General features: G+C 37.6%; 1 protein-coding gene across 1 annotated transcript in view; it reads left to right on the top strand.

Annotated features, from left to right (window-relative positions):
- Window positions 1–12461, top strand: part of tbc1d9 (TBC1 domain family, member 9 (with GRAM domain)) — a 43463-nt gene that overhangs the window by 3966 nt on the left and 27036 nt on the right. The window contains exons 2-3 of the mRNA XM_059341927.1: window positions 9295–9405; window positions 11879–11997. Of these exons, the coding sequence (XP_059197910.1) occupies window positions 9295–9405; window positions 11879–11997 (230 nt within the window). The remainder of the gene's footprint in view (window positions 1–9294; window positions 9406–11878; window positions 11998–12461) is intronic.

The raw sequence follows: 12461 nt of genomic DNA, 5'->3' as shown, positions 1-12461 counted from the left end.
GGAGAGGAGGGAAGCAATCAGCTGCAGCAGGACGAAGTATTTCACAGACCCGGCCAGCACAAATCATGCAGCATGTTGGGTTTAAGCGGGCTCGAGGCCTGATGGAGCAGGCAGAGGGCTGGTGAGGTCTAGTGATAAAAGGCAAATGTGTGTTTGTCTTGCTGGTACTTTGTTCCACCAAACCGCTGCTCTGTGATTATCAGACGTGATTTATCAGAGTGGGGACATCAGTCCATCAGTTGCAGAATTTATGCAGTTTCCACAGAGACATAATGAACTCTGTTAAGGCAAAGCGTCCTTTTAGGTTGTGAACATGGAGAAATGGGCACTGGATGTGATCAGTGTGTTATGTTAACTACAATTTTTGTGAATAAACATTGTAAAGGATTCATCTTGGAGAAGCTCAATATTTTTTGGCCTATAACAGTGATTTAATTTGGTAAAACTTCGGAAATATAAATTATTGATATTTAGGGCAATGATGTAAGTTAGCACAACAAAGGAAGCCAGTTGTCTGCTCAAAAACAAGTTTGTGAGTTGTTATTACTTATATCTTTAAGTTGGAGTTCAAAACAAGGGACAATAGTTCTGCTAACTCTTATTTCTTTGTTGTGAAATTCGGTCATTGGCGAAAGCTAGCGGCTAACTGATGCTAGCGGCGCTGCTTGTTACAGCTACAAGAGTAGCCATTAGCGTATCAATGCTAACTCAAAATTGTGGTCACAACATTAGCTGACATTTCATAGCAGCGTTACAATCGTGCCAGAGAAATTCAGAGTTGAAACTTTTCTTTTTTGCAGTGAGGATGTTGAACTTATGAGTGTTAAATTATTATTAAAGATGCGGTTTGGGATTGTGGAGTCTCTCTCTGTTGACAGATATTATCGGCCGATATTGGCCTCAGCATCAGTAACGGTGTATATGCTGTCAGATATGTGCTGTAATGAAAACTTTTTTTTACACAATATATAATGCAGAAAATGTTGCTTGGCATGGTTTAGAAATGGTGTTAGCTATTCATTTTTTATTCTTAAACAATTGCCTGAAACTGAACAGTATTGATGCTTATTTAGCTATAATTATTATTCATATTAAATCTTGATTTACTCAGTTATGATTTGACATTGTTTGTATAATTTATAATGTTAAATATTATTTAACAAAGTTTTGCGTTTGAGAAAGTAGCTATCATGGGTACATTTGCAGAGTGGTGAAAATTCAGTGCACAATCCAAATAAACAAGGTCTATTTTCATTCCAGCTCAAACAATTACTCTATCTATTTAGTTGTTTTTGCTTGTTCTGTTTTTATTGTTGGTCTGTCCTGCCATGTACAGCACTTTGTATCAGCTAACGCTGTCTTAAAGGGCTCTATAAATAAAGTTGATTTGATTTGATTAAAAGGTTTCTCTAGAGCCAAAAATGAAGCTCAGGCCCAATTCCAATCTGGCAGACACTTTTTTTATGAGGAAGGAAATGTATTCAAAACTTCTTTCTAAGGCATGTCTTAGACCAGGAAACACACACAGACTTGAACATACTCTAACTGAGTTTGTCTACAAGAAAACTCCACAGGGAACTTGCATAAGACACAGAGACACGAGATATAATTTCACTTAACAAAGCTGCAAGTAGGTCTGATGTATGGACTGTACCTGATCAGTTTGTGCTTAATGTCATTTGCATGACACATTAAACCTGATAAGCTACTAGCCTGAACAGTCACTTACAGTCTTATCTAATAACCAAGTTTGCATGCACTACGTTTTGTGGGAGAGCTGGAGGGACATCTGAAAGGACGTCTCACAGCCGAGCGTCCTTTGTTGTCTATATGTGGCCGTGATCGTTATTACTCAGTATGTTCAGAGAGGAAACAACAAGGAAAAAGACAGAACAAAACCTTTTTATTCTTCAGACTGTAAATAACCTCAGAATCAGGTCATCGTGTCACTTGTTAAGCAACGTGACACTTCAGCATGAAATTACACAATCATTTGTGTCATTGTACAACACGATATTTCACAAACCAGCTGCTAATTACTGGAAGTTTCCCTGGAAGTGTGGCACGTCAGATAGACAGAAGGTCCACTGACACGTTCTTTATAGGTCACACAGTTACTTTGAACTTTATGACTTGTGTTTAATGTGAAAAAGTGCAGAAATGGTTTCACAACCTGTGAAGAGGGCTGGACTAGAATTATTATTTTATTTTATTTTTCCAATAAAAATTTTTGGTTTCCAAGAATTATGAAAATAAGATAATCCCAATAAAACAATAACTGTGTGTGCCGCTTTCTGTGTCATAATGACGTTCGTGTTTTGTTTTGTTTTGTGTTATTAAATCCAGCAGAAACTTTTCTTTACTTTATGTAAATGATTTCAAAATGATTCTTATACCTTTTTAAGAAATTGTTTGAAAACATTTAAAAGTTAAATATGTATAGAATTTTGTAAATGGTTAATAATTGGTTTATAAACCATCTATAAACATCACTTAGACGGTTATTGTAAAGCGTTACCAGACTTGCATTTGATGATGCATTTGGCTCGTCTCAGGTTTCGGGTGAAGCGGTATTGATTTAGAGTCTGAGGGAGACTGTTTTTCCTTTGTGTGCTCAATGCAAACATCCCACACACCAGAAACCCTCCGTCTTCAAGCTGTCTTAGCAAAAAGAGGATAAAAACAAAGGGAAATAAGTGGGTTTTTTTTTTTTCTTACGTTGGTGTTTGAGTCACCTGATCTGTCAGTGAGTGACAAACACTGATGGTTCAGAGGAGGTGACTCGTTTCGCTCTGACAGTAGGCCGCTCTGATTGTGTCCTTGTTTCCTAGAAGAGAGGCACAAAGCATCACATGATGTTATAGTTGTTATATAGACGATACAGTTGTTCAGCACTTGAGGGTTTGTTTTCTACCCTCAGAGTAATAATAGAGGGAACATTTAACCATTACAGCTGTGTTTGTGCACCCACTCATTCTAGTGTGTGGAAGGAAAATACCTCTGTAAAGGCTGTAGTGTGAGTTGGAACAAGCAGTCACATGGACTCTGGTGTGACGCGTTCCTGCTGCAGAGGCATGTGATGGTGCCGGTTGTCAATAAACAACATGTTTAATCCACACTGGCTAGGAAACCGCTGTTTTCTGTTCTGCTTTGTTTCCTGTTTGTTCTCACACCTTCGGTGGTCTCCTTTCTTGTGCGTAACCCCCAAGTTTCCTGCGTTAAACCTCAACTCACACGTCGGAGGCTGAACCTGTAGTTACATGCTGTACAACCAAAGTGCAAATTAACTGCTTTTCATGAATTTTTAACCACAAGCACTCCACTCTCACAGCAGAAACTATGATAAGAGTAAAATCTCTGCTGCTGAGGACCAGGCTGACTCAGGAGTGGCTCATGTAGATAAAGATGCTCTATGATATAAACTTCTAATTCTATGTATTGATATTGATATATAATAGAGACATTTTGTTTCTTGTGACCCCATAAAATGAAGCAATAGCTACTTGTGACACCTCATCAAGAGAAGTGAGTAGTTAAAGAATGAATTATGAATTCATTATTTTAGTCAAGATGAGATAAAACTCTTCGGTTTTTCACAAGCAAAGGGCTAAAATTGGGAGAAAAATCCCTAAAAACACATCATTGTGTGAATCAGATTTTTTTAATTTTTGTTTCTCAGCCCTGTGTATCATGTGACCCCTTGAGGAGGTCTTGACCCCTGGACTTTTTATGTATAAGATAACCAGATGGAATTATATGGTTTTATTTATATCCAGTTTATTAAAAATAAAACGAAGTACTTTGCATGGATGCAAAAGTCTCTTATATCCAGAATTGCTTCAAAAAACAACAACCTCAAGATATTTAAAGGGATAGCAGCAGCAAAGCAAATTTTAGCCACCTAAAAAAGGCCCAGTTTAAAAAAAAATGTGCTTCTTTTCATTAATTTTTTTTTACCAGAAAACTCCAAGACTGAGCAGTATATGCTCACATCGCTATATCACTTCTGTAATAATGCTTAAAAGTTAATTAAGAGAAAAAGCAAACTGGTAATGGATTGAAGGCCAATTATTATGCTTTTCTCATTTTCTGTTATATATATGTATATATATGTGTGTATATATATATATATATATATATATATATATATATATATATATATATATATAATGTTACAGTCTTGAATGTTCATATTACATGTGGCCAAAGTTTTTATTTAAAGGTAATCCCTCTGAGCACAAAATGTAGTTTCCTGCCGATTCTGAAGGCTCCATTTCCAACATATTTTTCTAGTCTCGGCTTGAACTAACGTCAGTTTGTGCAGGATTTCTACATACAGTCATCTGCTGTTAAGGCATTTTACTGCAATATGTATATTACTTCTACATGTGCTCACGTCAGGGAAATCTGTAATCATGGTTTCTGATGTCTATTTCTCCAGAATTTCCGATCACATTCCTGCTGGAACATCTGAAAAATCAGAATCAGAAGTACTTTAATAATCCCGGGATTGTGTTGATTTGGGTGATTTTTCGCAGCAGAAAGTACTGCTTTACTTTTTTATAGTCATGGCTTAAATGTTGGACGGTACAGAGATGGCCCTTCCACATAAGTGGAAGACTCGAAAATAAATCAGATCAGACTTGGCTTATTTTGGAGGGAGCTTGAAGAAGCAGGAGCTACGATTAGAGGTTCAACAGCCATGGGCAGTACAAGAATAAGAATTTTTTGAACATTACAGCTTGAAAACATTGAGTAGAAGTCCAAAATAGTTGCATATACCTGAAAATGAGTATAATACATCCCCTATAAAAGCTTTCTCTGAGATCAACTCTTTGGTTATGACTATTTCAAACCTTGTGATTTTCTTCTGTCAAAGAGGAAGTTGTCTTCACGCTCATGAGGGTTGTTTGTTTCTCACGCAGGGACTAAACCAAAGTGTCAGGCTGGATTATCTCATTAGTTCCAGTGTGATTAAGACTCTACTTCAGTTGATTGACTCCTTCAGCCCCGTGGAAACGGTTGAGTGGTTACAAACACAAGTTAATATTTGATTTGTGTACATTGTAGTTCTCATGACAGTCACCATCTATGTGTATGTGAGTTTTAGAGACGTCACAGTCCACCAGCTCATCATTAACCCTTTATAGGGCACTCCTGGAAATTGAAAACATCAACCCTGAAGTGTTTTTGGAGGATATTACAAGACTTTTTGCAAAATGTTTCATTTTTATATTGCAAATCAAGGTCAAGTGAGTCATTATAATTATTTTATTTATTACAGTCTCTTTCCCACAGCAACCCTAAATAGACAATAACACATAATTTGCATCCATCACCACTTTATCTTTTACCTTTAAACTATTTATTATCTTTTTAGACTACTTATTACATATGCGTAATGTCTGAATGTCTTTTTTTAAAGCACCTCATATATGAGAAGCACACGTACATTTAGTTGTATACTTTTTTGAATACAATGACAATAAAGGAAAGCTTGACCTGTTATAGATAGTTACCAAATATGGTTCTTTGCCTGATACAGGGTTAAATTCAACATGATCTCACAGGAATCTGTGAAATAGCCACGGATTTGCTTAACTCAAAATCCGTGGAATAGCCACGGAATCACTCAAATTTCCGTGAAACTGACACGGATTTTGCTACAATGCAAGTTAATGACAGTCATATCCCGTGGCTATTCCAACATACAAAGTGATTATATACATTCACTGAGGGAAGATTTAGAAAATAAAACATATATTTCTCGCTAGAAATGTGATCAAAATCCATTTTTATGCTAGCCTGGCTAACACCAGACTACTCTCAAATGAGGTCTAGTCTGGCAACGAGCAATGGATTTCTCCGTAGAGGAGGTGTGGTTTACGATCCTCTGGAGCCGTTTATTGGACGCTTAGAATGTCTATCAAAGCGTCTGTAGGTAGCTCTTAGCCAATCAGATCAGTTATACCAGATGACGTATGTAGAGCAACAGAAATGGATGTTTGTTGTGTGTGTGTCTGTGAGAGAGTGTTGTTTGCTGCTTTGCTTCTCCAGTTCTCGCTTTCTGCAAGATTTATTTTCACGCTTTATTCCCCCTCATGTCATTCAGCCACACACATCCACTGATTTTATGGGCAATAAACAAGCTGCTGCGGGCCTCTCGGCGGCTCCGCTGTCCGCGGTAGCGGGGCTATTAGCTGCTAGCGGCTATTAGCTATTAGCCACTAGCGGCGCTAATAGCCGCTAGCGACGCTAATAGCCCCGCTACCATAACGCCGGTGATCTCAGCGGAGCCGGCGAGAGACCTTTCGCCTTTCAACTTTCGATCTAAACTATTTAAAACACCATCTACAGCTAAAGAGAGTTTCGTGTCTGCAGCAGCCATGTTGGATCCGGAAAACTACAAGCTTCCAAGTGCCGAGTAGTACGCGTCATCGTCTTGCCGTCCCTCCCCGCTCTGTGATTGGATCCCTAAAACAGGGCTAAGAATCCTTCCTGGTTTCCAGACTGGATGGAGGTTCGAAATTAAATTTGAGCGCGCAAGGCAGTATGGGTATACCCAGGATATTTTTATGCAGAAACTAAGTCAAAATATTGATTTTTTCACTAAAAATGAGAGAACTGTCCGCCATGTTTTTTGTTCTGACAGCCGGGACCTTAAAAGTCATGTGACTTGGAACAAACCAATAGGAAAAAATATCAACAGGATATGACTGTCATTAACTTGCATTGTAGCGAAATCCGTGTCAGTTTCACGGAAATTTGAGTGATTCCGTGGCTATTACACGGATTTTGAGTTATGCGAATCCGTGGCTATTTCACGGATTCCTGTGAGACCAGGTTCGTTAAATTGCTTTGTGGAGAGGGACTGATGAGGACTAATAATGATGTAATGTGGAGGAAGAATAGATGAATGTGAGACAATTAGAGCTGAGGATTGTCGCTGTAGTCCGAGGTCTTTAAATGATGGAGGGTCAGTGAGTTTATTCCAGCAGCTGCACTTCTTTTATTATTTCTGTCTGTCCTCAAAACTTGTTTTCATGTGAAAATAAGAAAACATTTCAGCTTTGCTCGCTTGTCTTCCCCCTTCCTCCCCCTCATCCTCTCTGTGTGTGACTCATTCTGTGTTTGCCCTGATGAGCTGCTGAACAAAAATAACTCGTCTCTCATGGCAGTTGAACGTATACCGACTCTGCGCCAGGGAGAATCTTCACAGCTACAGATTCAGGCTGCAACTAACATCATTATTGTGTAATCTGCTCGTTATTTACTCAATTAACCAATAAATCAATAAGTCATTATCACGTATGACAAAATAATATAATTCTCACATTTCGGAAACATGAAACCAGCTTTGTTTGGCTTTTGCTTAAGAAAAATGGCAAAATAGATTATTTGATGAATAAAATAGTTAGCAATTACTTTCCTGTTCATTGACTTATCTGTTAATCAGCAAGTTGTTTCACCTCGACAACCGACTGCTGCTTTTGTTTTTCTGTTCCACTTTGTAATTAGAAACTCAGAGTTTTTTCAGTAGCTCTCAGATCAGTTATCAGCTATTGTTAACAGGTTTTTGGGTTTCAAGGCTGTGAAACTCTTTTTTTGGCTGCAGTCATTAATAAACTCATTAGTAAAGGGCCAAAGGTGTCTCGTCTCATAATATGCCAGCAGAAAAAACCATTAAATCATCCGTGAATATAAATGTCAGAAAGTTATTAATAAATGTTTTTTGTTTTCCATCAAGTCTGCTGTTCTAAAGTTTACTTGTTCAGTATGTTGAGTCAATATCCTTCCTCATAAACCTGCTTTGTTTATATTCGTTGTATACTTCATTTGGTCTCCTTTCCAGTATTAACACATGATCCACTAACCTGATCCAACCCTCTGAGAAGCCGACATTGGAAACTGACTGGGTACTAAAAAACTACTTGGCAGGTGATTGGATGAACAATCTGTCTATTACAGACTAATTTCAACTAAACAGACCAAAACCAAAACGGCAGTCAGAAAAAGAATACAATATCATTTCCATACTGAAAAGCCTTCAGTGCCATTCTTTTCTATTTTTATAAAGATATAACTGATGCTTTAGTGGCAGCTGTTTAGGAGCCACCATTGTTGTTTTTGTGTCATCAAACACACCTAAACCACATTCATCGAGCTGCTTGCAGCTTCTTACAGGACGATGGTCTGAAACCCTGGTTCAGATGCTTTACTTTGAGCCTGACACAATTCATTTATGGCAAGGCAAGGCAAGGCAAGTTTATTTATATAGCACAATTCGGACACAGGGACATTCAAAGTGCTTTACAGGGGCAAGATTAAAATACATAAAACACATTAGAAGACATTTAAAAGCGAATTAAAAAAAAAAAAAAAAGTGAATGAATAAAACATTTAAGAGCGAATGAATAAAAATTACAGGTTAAAATGGAAACAGAAAAGTCTTCAGACTTGATTTAAAAAAGCTGAGAGTTGCAGCAGACCTCAAGTTCTCTGGGAGTTTGTTCCAGAGATTTGGTGCATAAAAACTAAACGATTTATTTATGTGTGATCTTGTATTCTTGTGGGAGTCCAGCTGCTGTGCAAGTTAAACTAAACACTTCAATCTCATCTGCTTCAGTTATTATGTGGCATGGATTTCAGACACACCTTATGTTTTCCTTGCTGGCGCCAATTTTCTGCACTGAGAAACACATCTGTTAAACCTTAAGATGCATCAAGACTCTTGTTTTTTCTGTTTCATTAGCCCGTTCATCCTTTTCTCTGATGAATTTGACCTTTTTATAACCTTCTAAGCCTCTAATTTAGTTCCAGAGCATTTGTCTGGTTATCTGCCTTCATTTACCACCTGGCCCAAAGTAACAACATCATATCCGAGTCAAAGATATGCAGATCATCATTCTACCAAGTGAACAAATGCATTTAATGCAGGGCATAGACATTCAAACCACAGGATGTTTATATGCTCCATTTAAAACCACAAGACTCCCCGGGATTCCCCTTTGCTCAAGCATAACCAACTGATCTGAAAGTGTTAATGTTTATTTGATATGCATCTCACATGGTTGTTTATGGTTGTTACATGTCTGTTAGGGTTTTTTTGTTTCACAGCTGAACACATTTATTTATAGCTATAACTTGCATCATGGGTTAATTCTAGAGTGTGAGGTTTCTATTGTTTTTGGAGCACCACAATAAGTTCTTTATTTAGCTGGAAAATCTGAAGTGTTTTATGTTAAGTACTTGTTCCTCCGGGCCTTTATTAACAGTGTTTTTTTTATCTTGCAGGTTTGCTGGTTGGGACCCTGGATGTCGTCTTGGACTCAAGTGCTCGAATGGCCCCATATAGGATTCTGTACCAGACCCCTGATTCTTTAGTTTACTGGATCATTGCTCATGGTATGTGCACTTTAGCTCTTTAGCTCTCTGTGAGTAAATGCATACTTTATGTACCATCAAGTCTTCTTTGAGGCTTCAGTTTGTTGTGTTTTGCACCTCTTCAGATGCTTTTATCTGCACATTTTTAGTGATACAGGTATTTTTTATTCCAGTGTCCAGCCCTCTGTGTTTTTACCCTCAGCCGTCACAACACCCATAATGTTCCCACATCCTGCCTTTTCCCATGTTAGCTGCCGAATGCCAAGCATTACATCATGCCCCGGTGGTTTTAAAGGGCAGGATTACAGGATCAGCTGCAGGAATCAATGCTCCAATATGACTTGTGTATTTTCTGCTAATCACTTGAGGGTTTTGTATTATGATTCCATGTCATCTGCTGCTGTCTCACAATAGTGTCATCTGCATATTATTTGTATGCAAAGCTTTGCTTGTTATCTCCAGTGAGAGACAGTCTGTAGCAGTAAATCATGCAAAGTAGCAGCCACACTTCAGACTGTTTAGAAATCGCCATTGTGTCATTGAATATGAAATCATCTCAGCTATATGTCATCTTAAATCTTTGATACTTTCAACACAAAATTGAAAAAGTGGACCTTGTGACGTAGCAGCCAACTCAAGAGTCTTTTAATCCAAGTGCATGCTTACAAGACATTTTTAGATTACCAAAATGTTCCAATCAACTTTAATGAAGAGAAAACACTCCGTGAAAGAGACTTAAGTTCTCAGATGAAAACACCTGTCAATCACAAGGTAGCCCCTACCGATAGCATAGCCTGCTTTGTTGTGTATTTTACTCAAAATGGGACCATAATTTATAGAAAGAACATCATGCTGTATTGAGGAAGACTTGAATAGTCCATTTAGACCATGAACTCATTAAGAAAATTTTTACTGAGGTGATAAATCAAATTATAAGTAGGGTCAAATTTCTTCTTCTTTTTGCAACCAGTGGAGTCGCCCCCTTCTGGTCATTAGAAAGAATGCATTTTTAAGACATTTCTGCATTGGTTTCACTTTTCAGACCAGAAATTTACTGCTTGAATTTTCTAGATGAATCAATAAATCATCCAGTCTGTAAATGTACGATTGGTGAAAAATGGCTGTTTCCTGTCCAAGTTGCCATTCTCAAACTGCTTGTTTTCTACAACCAACAGTCCAAAACCTTTAAGGTGTTAGTTTACCACCAGAAAAGCCAAAGAACCACAAAGAAACTGAGCGAATAATCACATTCAAGAAGCTTGAAACAGTCATTTTCATTGTGATTTATGTGCATATATGTGGGCAGAGAGAGGCAATACAATGCAACCCACACACTTTGGGAATGCACAGAAACCAATCAGATTGATTCTTAATAAGACTATGATGTAAGAATCAACCTGCTTTCTTTATCTGTACTTTCAAATACACTACTACTAAATGTGTATATTAAATGAGTACCATTTGTGCTCTCTATCTATCTGAAATGGAGGCCTGTACAGAAGACGAGTCTGGCTTTGAAATGGCAAATTGCTCCCCACCTCTCCTCCTTCTCCACCCCTCCCAATCTTTAAATCCTCCGCCCAGAGATAGAGGAGAGTGGAGCAGTCTGGCAGACATGGCTAATTCAGTGAATGTGCACTCACTGAAGAGCTGTTTGCAGCAGTGCTGAGGGATAATGGTCACAGAGGCAGCCATTTCTGCGATCATTTTCTCCTGCAGCCTAAACAGTCAGTTCTGACCTCACTGATCACTGATAACAGTAACTAAATGAATGTTGTTGTTTGGACATGCATGCAAAACATGCATTTCATTTTACTTTTTCCTCAATGATTAGGAATCAGGAATACTGCCTTTGTTGTTGTTTGTTTGTTCGTTAGTTTTCTTTGCGGGAGTAATAGAAATTCTCAAATCTAAGTTGTTTGATATACTATAGTTGACTAATAAGAAAATAAGTAAATAAATAATAATACATATTTATTTGACATTAAGTGGCCATATATAGAGATACAATTTCTTATTTTGAAGTGTTGCGTATCAGGGGAGAGGCCTAGATAAGTATTTTATACTTCAGCCTACTCCCTTTTTTTCCGAACCAAAATTATATAAGGAAATGTATATTGAATATTAAGTTGGTTAATCTTATTTCTATCTTATTACTTAGACGGGGCAGATGCATGTATATATAGGGCTTTATAGACTGTATGTGTGTAAATGTTTATACGTTTATGTACATCTGTTTAATGGTGCCTATGTGAGTATGTATATGCATCTAGCCTACGCTGTTGTAGTTTATGTTGATTTTTTTTTCGGTTCTAAAAGAAGAATTAATAGAAGAAAAAAATGCCTCAATATCTCCCATTTTTCATGTTAATTTCCCCCAGAAATTCACATATTCAGCAGTACGACTATAATGCCTGTCATTTTCTGAAACATTACCTCGTCATGCTCCTCATGAGGCTGCCTGCTTTGACTCTGCCTCCTCGCTCCTCTGCAGGAACCTCCCGTAAAGAGATCACGGAGCACTGGGAGTGGCTGGAACACAACCTGCTGCAGACTCTGTCCATCTTCGAGAATGAGAATGACATTACCACCTTTGTCAAAGGAAAAGTCCAGGTAACTGCCCCTTCAGTTTAATTAAAGAGTTAGTTTAATGTTTGGATTCAAATTTAACTGTGTGAAATAGTGAGGTGACAATCACTATAGAGGGAAATTACACATCTGATGGGGAGATTGGGGTTCAAATGTCTTTTCCTTTTTTATCGTCTTGTTTTATTGTCTACATTGCTTCTACCTATTTATTTGCATTTATGTGTTTTTGTATCTAGTTTTTTTATGATAAATATCACTTGTTCATTTGCTTGCTGTCCACTTTGTTTTTACCAGTGGTGGATTGTAACTAAGTACATTTACTCAAGTACTGTACTTAAGTACATTTTTGAGGTAGTTAAGTATTTCCATTTTATGTAATATAAAATATTTTACTTCTAATACTATACTTCTGCTGCACTACAGTTTGAGGTAAATATTGTACTTTTTACTCCTCTACATTTAGCTGACAGCTTTAGTTACTTTTCAGA

The sequence above is a fragment of the Centropristis striata genome, chromosome 1, assembly GCF_030273125.1.
Source record: "Centropristis striata isolate RG_2023a ecotype Rhode Island chromosome 1, C.striata_1.0, whole genome shotgun sequence".
NCBI lineage: Eukaryota > Metazoa > Chordata > Actinopteri > Perciformes > Serranidae > Centropristis > Centropristis striata.
This window is presented reverse-complemented; position numbering and strand designations above follow the sequence as displayed.